At 38.2% G+C, this 15,587-nt stretch overlaps 3 protein-coding genes across 3 annotated transcripts in view; 1 reads left to right on the top strand and 2 right to left on the bottom strand.

Annotated features, from left to right (window-relative positions):
• The window catches only part of LOC111058156 (protein HIRA), a 55,390-nt gene that overhangs the window by 32,378 nt on the left and 7,425 nt on the right, over nt 1-15,587 (bottom strand). The window contains exons 5-6 of the mRNA XM_022345657.2: nt 14,885-15,064; nt 13,181-13,341 (exon numbers count right to left, since the gene is read on the bottom strand). Coding sequence (XP_022201349.2) covers nt 13,181-13,341; nt 14,885-15,064 — 341 coding nt within the window. The remainder of the gene's footprint in view (nt 1-13,180; nt 13,342-14,884; nt 15,065-15,587) is intronic.
• On the bottom strand, nt 3,682-5,826 carry LOC111057971 (prolyl 4-hydroxylase subunit alpha-2-like). The gene is given in 2 exon segments (XM_022345462.2): nt 3,682-4,329; nt 4,332-5,826. Coding segments are annotated over 2 exon segments (1,533 nt in total). The 5' UTR covers nt 5,332-5,826; the 3' UTR covers nt 3,682-3,796.
• On the top strand, nt 7,748-10,044 carry LOC111057982 (prolyl 4-hydroxylase subunit alpha-2). Its single transcript, XM_039433817.1, is given in 3 exon segments — nt 7,748-9,011; nt 9,044-9,728; nt 9,731-10,044. Coding segments are annotated over 3 exon segments (1,506 nt in total). The 5' UTR covers nt 7,748-8,417; the 3' UTR covers nt 9,958-10,044.

Below are 15,587 nucleotides of genomic sequence, written 5' to 3'. Positions count from 1 at the left end.
ATATTTTCAAGATTTTTTAACAACTTAGTAAAGTTCAATATGAGCTCCGTGAGTGGCACGGCACACGTCGAAACGGTATTCTACCTCTTCCCATGTCCTGGCGAGCATGTCTGGGGAACGGACGCCACGCAATTCACTATTCGTTCCCTGAGATGGCGAACATTTCGAATTTTCTCCGCATATACAAGATTCTTGATATGCCCCCAGAAGAAAAAGTCCAACGGAGTCATATCAGGGCTCCTTGGTGGCCATGGAATAGGTCCTTCCCTTCCATCCACCTGTTGCCGAAACGAGCGTCCAGTGACTCACGGACACGCAAACTGAAGTGTGGCGGCGCCCCATCTTGTTGGAAATAAACTAAACCTTTCTCCGCCTCAATGTCATCCAACTGAGGATAAACATACTCCTCTAACATGTCACAATAGACATCACCATTGATATTCCTTTCGTCAAAAATGAAGGGTCCTATGACTCTGTCATGCATAAGAGCACACCAAACATTCACTTTGGGCGTGTCACGTTCGTACTCAATAAACTCATGGGGCGGCTCTGAACCCCAAACTCTGCAATTATGCCTGTTTACAGTTCCGTTCACATGAAAAGTAGCTTCATCACTAAAAACCACACTTTTTAAAAAAATCATTATCTTCATCAATTTTATCCAGCATGGAAACAGAAAAGTCGAATCTCTTAACCTTGTCTGCCGGTTTGATATGGTGTAAAAGTTGAATCTTGTAGGCAGTTAAACGAAGTCTTTTATGAATTACCTTATGGCTGCTGATCTTGGTAACCCCAACTCCAGACTGCGTCTTGTTAACGATTTCTTAGGGCTTCGAGTGCATGAAGCTCGGATTCTGTCCACATTTTCTTGAGACACACGCGGCCTACCCGGCGACTTTTGCTTCAAACACTTCCTGTTCCTTGAAGGCACTTAACCACTGACGAATTGTTTTGTCTGTAGGCGGGTCAACACCATAGCTACGTCGAAAGTTTCTTTGTACAGTAACAACAGAATTAGTTTCTATGAGCCAAATAACACATTGAGCCTTTTGTTGAGGCGTCGCCATAGCGCGGCAGTCCAGACGACACTGACTGCCTGCCGCAGCCGCTACGTCATTCAAGGTCAACGCTCCGCAGCGCTGCCAACTGTTGAGAGAAACATTCCCAATTGGTATGAGTAAAACTCTTTGAGCTGCTTGTTTCAAAGGAATTGATCAAATTTTGCTATCTTTTATAGTTGAAAAAAATATTAATTTTTTAATCCCCGGAGTTCTTTTATAGACACCCTGTACTAGAGCAGGCATGAGAGCATACACATGTCTTCAGTCAACCGAATCGCAGCGGTTGTAATCTCCAGTCCAACCGCTCGGTTGTTGCTAGGTTGCCGGGCGGTTCGATATACTAGAGCAGGCATGAGAGCATACACATGTCTTCAGTCAACCGAATCGCGGCGGTTGTAATCTCCAGTCCAACCGCTCGGTTGTTGCTAGGTTGCCGGGCGGTTCGATATACTAGAGCAGGCATGAGAGCATACACATGTCTTCAGTCAACCGAGCGGTTTCGAGCAGAGCAGTTCACATAGTGTACATTCTATTACAATTTCAGTTCAATTAAAATTTATTCTATTAAAATTTTCAGTTCAGTTTAAGTTAGTTTGTAGAGGATCATATTTCATAGTAGGGTAAAGTAGCCCACGTTGGGACACCAATATTCAAACAGCTATAACTTTGACAAAAATAAAAAATTCTTCATTTTTTAATTTGAGATTGATTGTATTTGCTTACACTTTCATGACAACTGCATTGATTGTCAATTGATTTTTTTATTGCAAAAACAATTTTTTGGGAGTGTCCCAACCTGGGCTTGAGATCGGCCCACGATGGGACATCCCTTGTCCAGGTTGGACATTTCTGTACAAATACAAATTAAATAAGAATAGCATATATATATATATATATATATATATATATATATATATAGATAGATAGATAGATAGATAGAACATAACAGAATACACTTTAAAGTTTGTAATATAAATTAAAACAGGAGACACGATATAAATAGATAGAAAACACTTAAAACTTACATTAGAAATGGGGGATACTCTATAGAATCTATGTTTAGTTGGAGTTATTTTACTGTAACTGTACAGATGCAGATATTATCAGTTGATGAAGAGTGCAAGGCATACATAAGGCTGTTCGCACCTCTATAACAATGAATGGTAGATTGGAAATTAGAACTGATTGTTAATTGCAATTAGAATGATAAGTGTAATCACATGAAGACAATAGGCCTGTCTGTGAAGTGATGGGCAGAATCACATGTTAAAAACAGCTGATAATTTCGTCATCTGTTGATGATGGAAGTGAGTGAGCGAGTGCATGTGTGTGGGACTGAGACAAAATTATGACTCAACTGTTGAAGTTTTGTAATCATTCAATCAGGTTTTCAAATGGAGTGTTTTTTTAATTTTTAAGCATGTTTAATTTTCAATTAAAGCTGGTTGTCAAATTAATTTTTAATTTTTAAGCATGTTTCATTTTCAATTAAAGCTGGTTGTCAAATGTAAAGGTATGTACAGACTTTCGCTCTGCTCCGCAACCGAACGTCACTCCAGCAGAGCGATTGATGATCGACCGGCGAGCAAGAGTGGTTCCGGTTGTACAAAAGCCGGTTAAATTTCAATCCTGATTAATTTCACGTTAACCAATTGGATAAGCTATCTTTTTGAAATGGTCTTCTCTGATTTGGTTCAAGTGAAATTAATCAGGATTAAAATTTAACATGCTTTTGTGAGAGAAATTTTGGCATTCCTCTGGGAATTGTTCTCAATCCACTGTGATTAGATAGAACCTTCCTATATGAACTATAAATATATTGTAATTTCTTCTTTCGTAATAAATTTTATACTTAAAATTTAACATGCTTTTGTGAGAGAAATTTTGGCATTCCTCTGGGAATTGATCTCAATCCACTGTGATTAGATAGAACCTTCCTATATGAACTATAAATATATTATAATTTCTTCTTTCGTAATAAATTTTATATGCTTTTATACTCCTGAGCGGAGCTCGATACCCCGATATTATTGAACTAACGCAAATGCCTCTACGTAATATATGATTCAGTAGATAGGAAATAATTTTTCCTACAGTTACGTTGAAAAGTAGCCATTGCTGCACTGATTACAGAACGCAAAGAATCACTTTTCCGCTCTAGTGCGGGAAAAATTTTTCTGCACTCCAGATTTGCAACATGGCAACGCAAAATACTTAGTAGGTTATATGGAGCAACAGTGCAGCAAAATCAAAATGAAGTTGGTAACAGTGACTGGGCTGCTATAGTGAGCACAGGTGCAACAAAGCACAACGCGCTAATTATTATTCATTATATATTATAACCAAGGACAACGAGGACTTTGGGATTTTAGGATTAAGGTTTTTATCAATAATAAAATTACACAGAAAAACATTTGATGCATTTCAGGCAATTTTACCCATAATTACCCACTTTTCATATTCAATGGTAACTGTAGGAAAAACTTAATGTGAAATACGTGCGCAAAGTTCCTCTGCTGCACTCAATAAACCATTCCGCCCTCGCCTACGGCTCGGGCGTAAACGTTTCTTTCGGTGCAGCAAAGTGTCACTTTGCGCACTAGTTGCACAAATAACTATATCAACACAACTATCTCTATTGTGATAATAATTATGGTTTTATAGTCAGAAAATGCTTGAAAACAGATATTCAACACAACTATTAGTAGATGATTCTATTTAGTCATAGGAGGTTGTCAGTTGCGACTGTCTCTGTGCAGTTTGCACGGTCGTCTGAACACCTGGCCTTCCTCATCAATCCATTTTGTTGCAATCCACTTGGACCCGGCGAGAACTGGACAAGCGCCATGTAATGTGGCATTGTCATACTCCCCACTGGGGTGCTGGTTGTACCACCAAACAGCTGTTCCCTTCTGTGGCCACACGGCCACTTTCAGCTTTGGAAACACTGTCGCTCCACCCTGGTCTACATCACTCAAGTAAAACAGCACTGTAGCTATTCGATCCTCTTTGTAAACAATAAAATTCCTAGGAAATCCTCTTAAAAAATCGTAGTGTGGCATATAGTGACCGCCAATACCGTAGTTGCCCACAAGGAGATCTTCCGCTGTGGACAATGTTAGTGACGTCATCAGCTCGACACGCCGGACCAGTCGCGCGATGGATGGGTGAACGGTGTCTTCCAGCCATGCTGATTTGATGATCCGATAGTTGGCCACTTCCTTTTGTTCGCCCACTGTGGCTCTTTGCAGCTTTGGCAGTGCCAACTCTTCATGGTTTCTATTTCGCTGTTGTAGATGACGTCATGATACAAAACTATCCTAGGGTCTAGATAGACTTCTTCTTCTTTGAGTGGGCCGATCCTGAGGAATGGTTGGTTTCTATGGACGTAGCGACACTTCAGTTGAGAGAGCAACTGTGGAGAGGGAGAGACAGCTTTGCGACATAGTTGCCGGTAGACCTCGTCTACATCTGGCTGATCGATTTTTCCCTTTTTCCCTTTTTTGAGGTCTGCCAGGTAGACAGTGCGGTTGCTGAGGGCAAATAGATGATCGGGAATAGTTTTCAACAATTCATCATTAAACTGTAACGCAGATCGTACGTTGCCTTGCTTGTAACTAGAATATGCCAGGCATTCTAGAATCTCGCTTCGTCTGACGTCATCCTCGTGATGAAATCGTTTAACGTTATCCGCGTAATGATACCGTTGAAGGGCTTCAGTCATCCATTGCACTGTATGGTAATGGTCACGGTTTTTATACGATTGTCGACCTATCTGAAAACAGTCGTCAGCAGTTAATTGAGTGGTGTACTGTACACCGTTGAGCTGCCCCCGGGCTAGAGAGGAGGTGTCCAGCTTATAGGTGTCTTGGAGTCGCAACAGAGCCGTCACCGCCCCCAGGACATCCACCTCCGAAGGAAACCTCAACCGCCCCCGGTTCTCTATCCACCCCTCCTCATCAAAATCAAACATTAGCGATTCCATCTGTTCCCAGTCTTTCGTGAGCCGTTTGATTAGCTTATATGCATTTATTGGATTGTGAAGGTAGGCATCCACATCTTCAATCGCCTCACTGTGCACTTTTCTGTAATCGGCTGCACGTCTTTCAAGTTGTGACAGCCGCCGCTCAGTTGCACCAATGTAATCGTAAAGTCTATCGATGAGTACAGCTTCTGTTTCGACTAGAGCTTCCAAATCGACCAGAGCTGTGAACAGGTCCCCTTTCACGGTTACACTAAACAGTAACAAAACCACCATGCATAACCTCATGGCAACCACACGAATATTTAACAAAGTTCAATTTTTGTTCGGTGAAAAATCACACTGCAACACTCTTTTTAGTTACTATTTTATCACTTGTATACTGTATGCTCGTTGAAGAAAAACTAAATTGCTTTGATGGATTAAACTTGAAATGAAAAAATACAGACTTATTTGGATTTGGCCAAAGAAATCATACATCAACAAGTCTTTTCAGTTCCAATTTCATCAATCGTATACTGTATGCTTGTTGATGAAAAACTTGATTGTGTTGTTGGATTAAACTGAACAAAGTACGATTTATCACTTTTATACTGTATGCTCTTTAAAGAAATATTTGTTTGCTTTGTTGGATTAAACTTGGAATAAAAAAACTACAGTTTATATTTAGATTTGGCCGCAAAAATCACTTTTCAACAGGAGTTTTCAGTTTCAATTTCATCACTCGTATACTGTACGCACGTTAGAGAAAACTTGATTGCGTTGTTGAATTCTGTCTTCTTAATAAACTTACATGCGCGCCTTGCGCTCTTCATCAGCTGATGCTATGCTTATTATATATGTATCTAACTGTTAATTGCAAATTAGAAAAGATATTGTTAGAACTGATTGTTAATTGCAATTAGAATGATAATTCTAATCACATCAAGACGATAGGTTCATCTGTGAGGGGATGGCAGAGGCACATGTTGTAATAGCAGCAGAATCATTCATTGAAAATGAAACATGCTTAAAAATTGAAAAAACCACTTACCATCTCCTTATGTTTCAACATACGAATGAATTGACGAGGTGGGTAGTTGGGAGAAGATCATTGTATAGATAGGAAAACCCCAGGATGTGAATTTATTATTGAATAATATGAAAATTTATGATAATTTATTATAATATGAAAATATTATTTTTCCTCCACCTACTGTCAAAAGTACTTACTTTACTCCCTGAAACATGATACTAAAGTAAAGTGTCACTTTTTCGCTCTCGGTACTAAAAAACAGAAAAACTCCCTAGGGAGTAAAAGTGACTCCATTTAAATAACATGGGAAGCATCTCTGTTTTAAAAACGTACATTTGGAATAGGTCAGAAGGTCTAAGCTCAGATGAGGAAGCATAAAGAGTAGTCATTAAACCAACTAAATTCAATACCTCAACCAGACATTTTGATCGATATATAAAATTTATGTTTGTATGCTGAAATTATTATTACAAACTTCATATCACTATACTAAAAAAAATGTATATATTTTTTTCTGTTATTCCATGTTATTCAAAATATCAGTCAACGAATATTACTTATTAACTAATCAAATTTGAAACGGGAACTTCATCATAGCTGTAGTTTTGGCTGTCATTGTTGTTACAACTTTAGCCGACAGATAGTGCTGTCGGAGGAGAACTGTGATTACAAGCCAGCTGTTTCTGTTTACTTTTTAGATTATGTTGTAACACATTGTTTGGTCACATACGTTTTTAAATATTATTTTATTAGCAGTTTTTATAAAAATGTAGGTGGAGGAAAAATGTTGTGTATATCACGAGTGAAAAATGTTTTTTCTCCCTCAGGAAAATTGTTGCCCTCGGCTTCGCCTCGGGCTTCAAACTTTTCCCTCAGGGAGAAAAAACAGCACTTTTCACTCTAGATATACAAATAACTATTAAATACCCTAGTGATAGATTATAACATCGAAACTTACTACAAGTTATCACAATGACAACTCCCGTTTGAAAAACTACTCAAATACTTACTTATTTAGCGAATTCACATCCTGGGGTTTTCCTATCTATCCAATGATCTTCTACTCACTACCCATCTCGCAAATAAGATATTCATTCGTATGTTGAAACATAAGGAGATGGTGAGTGGTTTTTTTTCAATTTTTAAGCATGTTTCATTTTCAATGAATGATTCTGCTGCTATTACAACATGTGCCTCTCCCCATCTCCTCACAGATAAACCTATCGTCTTGATGTGATTAGAATTATCATACTAATTGCAATTAACAATCAGTTCTAACAATATCTTTTCTAATTTGCAATCAACCATACATAGTTATAAAGTTGCAAACAGACTTATGCATGCCTTGTACTCTTTACAAGCTGATTATATCTGCATTGATACAGTTACAGTAGGATAATAAAAACAAACATAGATCTAACAAATACACATTTATGCTATTCTTATTTGATTTGTTAAGGTAAAGAAACAGTGAGATACAGATATAATAATCATAGCATCAGCTGATGAAGAGCGCAAAGCGCGCGTTTAAGTTCATTAAGAAGACAGAATTCAACAATGCAATCAAGTTTTTCTCTAACGAGCATACAGAATACAAGTGATTAAATTGGAGCTAAAAAGTCGTCTTGCTGTGCAATTTTACCGTCCAAACACAAAAAAAAATCGTACTTTGTTCAGTTTTATCCAACAACGCAGCCAAGTTTTTCATCAACAAACATACAGTATATGAGTGATGAAATTGAGACTGAAAAGTCGTGTTGTTGTGTGATTTTTGCAGCCAAATCCAAATAGAAACTGTAGTTTTTTTTTCATTTCAAGTTTAATCCAACAAAGCAAACAAATATTTCTTTAAAGAGCATACAGTACACAAGGGAAAAAAATTGGAGCTGGAGGTAAGTCTTGCTGTACGATTTCACCGTCCAAACACAAAACAAATCGTACTTTGTTCAGTTTTATCCAACAACACATTCAAGTTTTCCTTCAACGAGCATACAGTATATGAGTGATGAAATTGAAACTGAAAACTCCTGTTGAAAAGTGATTTTTGCGGCCAAATCCAAATAAAAACTAGTTTTTTCATTTCAAGTTTAATCCAACAAAGCAAATAAGTTTTTCATCAACGAGAATACAATATACAAGTGATGAAATTGGAATGGAAAACTCCTGTTGAAAAGTGATTTTTGCGGCCAGATCCAAATAAAATCTGTACTTTTTTCATTTCAAGTATAATCCAACAAAGCAAATATTTCTTTAAAGAGCATACAGTATACAAGTGATAAATTTGGAACTAATAAGAGTGTTGCTGTGTGATTTTTCAACAAATAAAAATTGAACTTTGTTTAATATTCGTGTAGTTGCGATGGGGATATGCATGGTGGTCTTGTTACTGTTTAGTGTAACCGTGAAAGGGGACCTGTTCACAGCTCTGGTCGATTTGGAAGCTCTAGTCGAAACAGAAGCTGTACTCATCAAAGGACTAGACGATTACATTGGTGCAACTGAGCGGCGGCTGTCACAACTTAGAAGACGTGCAGCCGATTACAGAAAAGTGCACAGTGAGGCGATTGAAGATGTGGATGCCTACCTTCATAATCCAATTAATGCATATAAGCTAATCAAACGGCTCACGAAAGACTGGGAACAGATGGAATCGCTAATGTTTGATTTTGATGAGGATGGGTGGATAGAGAACCGGGGGCGGTTGAGGTTTCCTTCGGAGGCGGATGTCCTGGGGGCGGTGACGGCTCTGTTGCGACTCCAGGACACCTATCAGCTGGACACCGCCTCTCTAGCCCGGGGGCAGCTCAACGGTGTACAGTACTCCACTCAACTAACTTCTGACGACTGTTTTCATATTGGTCGACAATCGTATAACAACCGCGACCATTACCATACAGTGCTATGGATGTCTGAAGCCCTTCAACGGTATCAACACGAGGATAACGTCAAACGATTACGATTTCATCACGAGGATAACGTCAGACGAAGGAGATTCTAGAGTGCCTGGCATATTCTAGTTACAAGCAAGGCAACGTACGATCTGCGTTACAGTTTAATGACGAATTGCTGAGAATTAATCCCGATCATTTATTTGCCCTCAGCAACCGCACTGTCTACCTGGCAGACCTCAAAAAAGGGAAAAAGGGAAAAATCGAGCACCCAGATGAAGATTTCGAGGTTTACCAGCAACTATGTCGCAAAGCTGTCTCTCCCTCTCCACAGTTGCTCTCTCAACTGAAGTGTCGCTACGTCCATAGAAACCAACCATTCCTCAGGATCGGCCCATTCAAAGAAGAAGAAGCCTATGTAGACCCTAGGATAGTTTTGTATCATGACGTCATCTACGACAGCGAAATCGAAACCATCAAGAGGTTGGCACTGCCAAAGCTGCAAAGAGCCACAGTGGCAAATCATGGAGTGTCCGACTATCGGATCATGAAGTCAGCGTGGCTGAACGACACCATTCACCCATCCATCGCGCGACTGAGTCGGCGTGTCGAGCTGATGACGTCACTAACATTGGCCACAGCAGATAAGCTCCTTGTGGGCAACTACGGTATTGGCGGTTACTATGAACCACACTATGATTTTTTTGGAGGATGGCATAGGAAGATTATTGTTTCCAGTGTGGACCGAATAGCTACAGTGTTGTTTTACTTGAGTGACGTAGACCAGGTGGAGCGACAGTGTTTCCAAAGTTGAAAGTGGCCGTGTGGCCACAGAAGGGAACAGCTGTTTGGTGGTACAACCTGTACCCCAGTGGGGAGTGCGACTTTGATACGAAACATGCTGGCTGTCCGGTTCTCGCCGGGTCCAAGTGGATTGCAACCAAATGGTTCGATGAGAACGGTCAGGAGTTCAGACGACCGTGCAAACTGCACAGAGATAGTCGCAACTGACAACCTTAGAATCATCTACTAATAGTTGTGTTAAATATCTGTTTTCAAGCATTTTCTGACTATAAAACAATAATTATTATCACAATACAGATAGTTGTGTTGAATTTTTGTTGATCAATTATTTCCTATCTATTGAATATATGATATTACCTAAAAAGGCGTTTACATTAATTCAATATTTGTTTTTAATCATTTTCTGACTATTAAACCATATCATCACAATACAGATAGTTGTGTTGAATTTTTGTTGAGCAATTATTATTTCCTTTCTACTGAATCATAATATATACAGGGACCGGCATATTAATCTGATGATTTTGTAGTAATTGTTATGTTGGCACCACTGTCATTGAAGAGGCGGGAATGTTGTACATCGACAGGTCTATTCTTGCCATTTCAGTAGCTAGTATGTCGTGGTCAAGTGGACATCGAGCGTTTGTGATTGAAGTTTATTTTGAAAATAATGACTCAGTTATTTAAACACAGCGTTCATTTCGCAGACATTTCAATAATTTAAATCGACACGCGTCTGTTTCCAGTAGGAATACGATCTTGTTGTAGGTAAAGAATTTCAGGAACACGTTGTCCGCTTTAAAACGAGACCAACAGGACGAAAACGGACTGTGAGAACGCCTGAAAACATTAACACGGTACGAGTAGTTGTTACACGGTCTCCACGACGTTCAGCAGAGAAACATGCTGTTGCCCTAGCCATTTCTGATCGAAGTGTATGACGAATTCTTCATTCCGATCTGAAATTCCATCCTTATAAGATAATGTTAGTGCAACAACTTAATGTAAATGATTGGGCACATCGCAAAGCCGCTTGCAAGATCATTCTCGAAAATGTCCACCAGGATGGTGTTATTCTTTCAAGTGACGAGGCACATTTTCATTTGTCGGGGTTTGTGAATAAACAGAATTACTGCTATTGGGCAGTCAATAATCCACAGAACTAAAGGAAGTCATTCAACGAGAAATCGAAGCAATTCTACAAGTGATGATTGAGCGAGCAATGGCAAAATTTAGAATTAGGTCAAGTGAGTGTGTGGAAAGTAACGGAAATCATTGGGATGACATAATCAAATAAAACATTTTTGAATAATCTACGTAATTCACTGTAAATTGCAAAATTTTATCTTTAATTTGATATATTACATGTTTTAATTATACGAAGCACACTTTAATTATCATCCCTCAAAAATCGTCAGGTTTTTATGCCGGACCCGGTATTACCTAAAGGGGCGTTTACATTAGTCAAGTTTACATGAATTCAATTTTTGTATAAAATTAACATATTTTGCAAACTCTTGAAGTCAAGTTTACCAGAACAGAAACTGGAATCCACGACGTAATATTATTTGGCGAGTCTTGCTAATAATGTTCAACTTCATCTCAAATATATTCTATTTTAAGGTGAAATGAAAACGATATTGACCGTTCCACATAATTTATTTGAGCCAAACTAACATTGGATAGAATCTAACCAAAAAAGACCACTGAAGATGATGCCTTAGTGCAATGAAACTTATGTTTGGCTCAAATAAACTAGTAGTTCTGTGAACAGTAGACCTCACGCAGTATTCTCATCCACAAGTACCTAATTGAAACTATAGACATTATGGAAATACAGCAATAGACTGGCTTTTCCACACATCTGTGTAATCACTTGTCAGCTGATTTATGATGAATAATTCTATAGTCTGATTTTTACTGTAATATTGGCGTATGAAGGAGGCTCCTTTTTACTTTCCTTGCCCTATTACCATAGGTAAGGAAAGTATTGCTTTCCGAAAAAAATAAGGTACCCCAATTTCTAAATTTCTATACGTTTCAAGGTCCCCTGAGTCCAAAAAACTGGTTTTTGGGTATTGGTCTGTATGTGTGTGTGTGTATGTATGAGTGTATGTGCGTCTGTGTACACGATATCTCATCTCCCAATTAACGGAACGACTTGAAATTTGGAACTTAAGGTCCTTTCACTATAAGGATCCGACACGAACAATTTCGATCAAATGCAATTCAAGATGGCGGCTAAAATGGCGAAAATGTTGTCAAAAACAGGGTTTTTCGTGATTTTCTCGGAAACGGCTCCAACGATTTTGATCAAATTCATACCTAAAATAGTCATCGATAAGCTCTATCAACTGCCACTAGTCCCATATCTGTAAAAATTTCAGGAGCTCCGCCTCATCAATGCAGATAGATTCCCAATTATCAGGCTTCAGATACAATTGAAGCGAAAAAAATCAAGTGGAGTAGATTGAGCATGAAAATCTCTACAATTAATGTTCAGTAACATTTTCACCTAAAATTGAAAATAAGCTTTAAATTCGAGAAAATGTGATTATTCAATTGCAAATTATTGTTGATTCTATTAAATCATTCACTATGAAGAGATAGCAGGCCTCATGTGTGTCTCCAGCGTTATTGCCCTGTCACCAGCTGGCTCAAATATTTGAATAGTAGACTTGAGATGCGCGGGAACACTAGCGTCAGTGATCAATTTTCATAACGGCAAGGAAAGTTGTGTGAGTGCGCCACACCAGATTTTTACTGTAATATTGGCGTATGAAGGAGGCTCCTTTTTCCTTTTACATTATCCTTGAAATTCAAAATTTCCAAAAACCTTGTACATACGTCGACGCGCAATTAAAAAAGGAACATACATGTCAAATTTCATGAAAATCTATTACCGCGTTTCGCCGTAAATGCGCAACATATTAACATTTAAACATTAAAAGAAATGCCAAACCATCGACTTGAATCTTAGACCTCACTTCGCTCGATCAATTATGTGGAACTGACAATATCGTTTTCATTTCACCTTAATATGGAGGAATTCCACATCATCTCTGTTCATAAAAAGTATATTCTAATTATATTTTTCATCCAATGGCTTGACGCACTGATTTTAAATGTGTGACTTTTACTTTGTAAATAAAATGATGTGATGTACTCGATCTCATACGATATAATAATAATATTCTAATTGTCAAGAAAATACATTTTCTAACGATTTTATAATAAATTTTCATAGTTGAGATTAAATATTTGGGTAGTTCATTATGTTTCTTCCTAGTCAACAAAGCATTTGGCGATAGTGCAGAGGTGGAAAAGGATAGATCTATCTGCTTTGTCTAATGACAGACATGAAAAGTAAACCAATGTTAACTAGTCACTGACTTTATAACGTGAACCTCATTTTAGTGAGTCAACTTACTTCCTGGAATGGCTCATTGATCACAGTCTCCTGCTTCCAATCAGCTGTTCGCCATATTCGAATGCTCTTGTCATCAGACTGCGATGAGAGGTACTTCCCTATCGGGTCCCAAGTCACCCCCTTCACAAGGCCCGAGTGACCTTTCAATATGGCCACTATTTCTGCAACAGAAATACAGCACATGAGTTTTAATTAATTAAAAATTCTCCCACTCCCTAGTTTATATATGTTGGAAGAAATTTGTCTTATAAAAAAATGAGTCGATGTTCAAGAAGGGTTTTATGATGATACATTCCTATGAGACAAGACACAGACATGAGACAGACTCAGGGATGAAACACATCGTACAGCGTTATGTGCGAAAGGGGTAACCAACGTAGGTATTCATCTATTCAATGCATTGCCAACACATTTAACCTGTCAAACGCTTGAAAACTGAGAGTTCAGTTGAAGACAGAACTGGAAGAACAGTGTTTTTATTCGATTCAGGAGTTTTTCAGTTGCTTTAGTTCACGGTGATTTTTCGTAGACCTTTAAGAGTATATCAACAATATATTATGTATACATTGTATATGTAACAATCTGTTTTATAAATTCACAATTCAAGTTGAATAACTTAAATGATTGACAAGTCCATTACACCCCTTTGAGAGGAGGTCAGTGGCTGCTAAATTATATATCTATCTTTGAATCATCAAAATCATTACAATAGAAATTAACCTAGTGCATGTTTAAGGCTTGTATGAACCAGTTATAATAACAATGATCCTTCAATATAGCTAATATTTCTGCAACAAAAATACAGCACATGAGTTTGAATCATCAAATTAATTACAATAAAATTAATCTAGGTGCATGTTTAAGGCTTGTATGAACCAGTTATAATAACAATGATCCTTCAATATAGCTAATATTTCTGCAACAAAAATACAACACATGAGTCTGAATCATCAAAATCATTACAATAGAATTAATCTAGGTACATGTTTAAGTGCCGGTTGCACAAAAGCCGGTTAAATCTAAATCGTGAAATTGAATTGAAATTGAAAAAAAAATTCCAGGAGAACCAATCAAAGAAGCCGTCTTTTCAAAAACGCCTTCTGTGATTGGTTCTCGTGAAATTAATCACGGTTAAAATTTAACCGGTTTTTGTGCAACCGGGCCTCAGGGGCCAAACAGCCCAAATCAATCCCTGGCCTCCTCAATCTTGCCTCTCCAACAACATCAAACAATTATGTTATGTTCTTATGTTTGAAAACTAAGGCTAGGTACACACCAGATAGTCAAGTCTAGACAAGACATGATCAGACACGTTCAGTCACAATACTTCACATAGTTGCTTATGAAGACATGTCTAATTGCAATGACTAATCAAGTGTGAGTTGCGTCATAAGCAACTCTGTGAAGTATTGTGACTAAACCTGTCTGATCATGTCTTGTCTTGACTTACTGGTGTGCGCCTAGCCTCAAACTGTAGAAAGTCAACTTCTTCTTTTCTTGTTCTGTAACTATTATTGTTGTAGTGAATTTCCTCCTCTAAACACGGACTTGTTCCATATTAGAGGTGTAATTTCCAGGGCAATGTATAGTAAAATGTACACTTTCTGGAAAGATAAAATGAATTTGAATTTGAATTAGCATTGAACAATGACACAAACCAAGTATGAAATTGAGGAAGAGAAACACAATGAGGGCTGAACTGACCGGGCATTTTATTAGCATCCCATATGATAACAGTGTTATCTACCGAACAAGAAGCCAGCCAGGTGTCGTGTGGAGACCATGCCATGTCTAGGACGTCGCCGTGGTGACCCCTCAGCGTCGCGACGCACCGCCACGTCTCCACGTTAATCTTGCCTTTGCTGCCGAACACCGCATTACCCCCTTAAAATCAAATTAACAATAGTTAGTGCCTTAAATTAACTAATAGTACTTAACTAATAGTATTGCAGTAGTACGAACATGTGGAGAGAAGGGAGTAATAATAACACAAATTATTTTCAATAACAGAAAAATAGTTATTTGTGCAACTAGTGCGCATAGTGACAGTTTGCTGCACCGAAAGAAACGTTTACGCCCGAGCCGTAGGCGAGGGCGGAATGGTTTCTCGAGTGCAACAGAGGAACTTTGCGCACGTATTTCACATTTAATTTTTCCTACAGTTACCATTGAATATGAAAAGTGGGTAATTATAGGTAAAATTCCCTGAAATGCATCAAATGTTTTTCTGTGTAATTTTATTATTAATAAAAACCTTAATTTATTTAAAATTGTATAATAATGTAGTAGTAAATGAATGAAGGGGCGGCTGTGTGCTGTGTGGGTGGTGGCTGTCGCTGTCATCCACTGTTGTCCACCGCCTCAATATTCCTATAACGTGCACCACAGTCACTATTACCAACTTAAT

This window comes from Nilaparvata lugens, chromosome 8 (assembly GCF_014356525.2).
Source record: "Nilaparvata lugens isolate BPH chromosome 8, ASM1435652v1, whole genome shotgun sequence".
Lineage (NCBI taxonomy): Eukaryota > Metazoa > Arthropoda > Insecta > Hemiptera > Delphacidae > Nilaparvata > Nilaparvata lugens.
The sequence above is the reverse complement of the archived record's forward strand: the minus strand, read 5'-3'. Positions and strand labels throughout refer to the sequence as shown.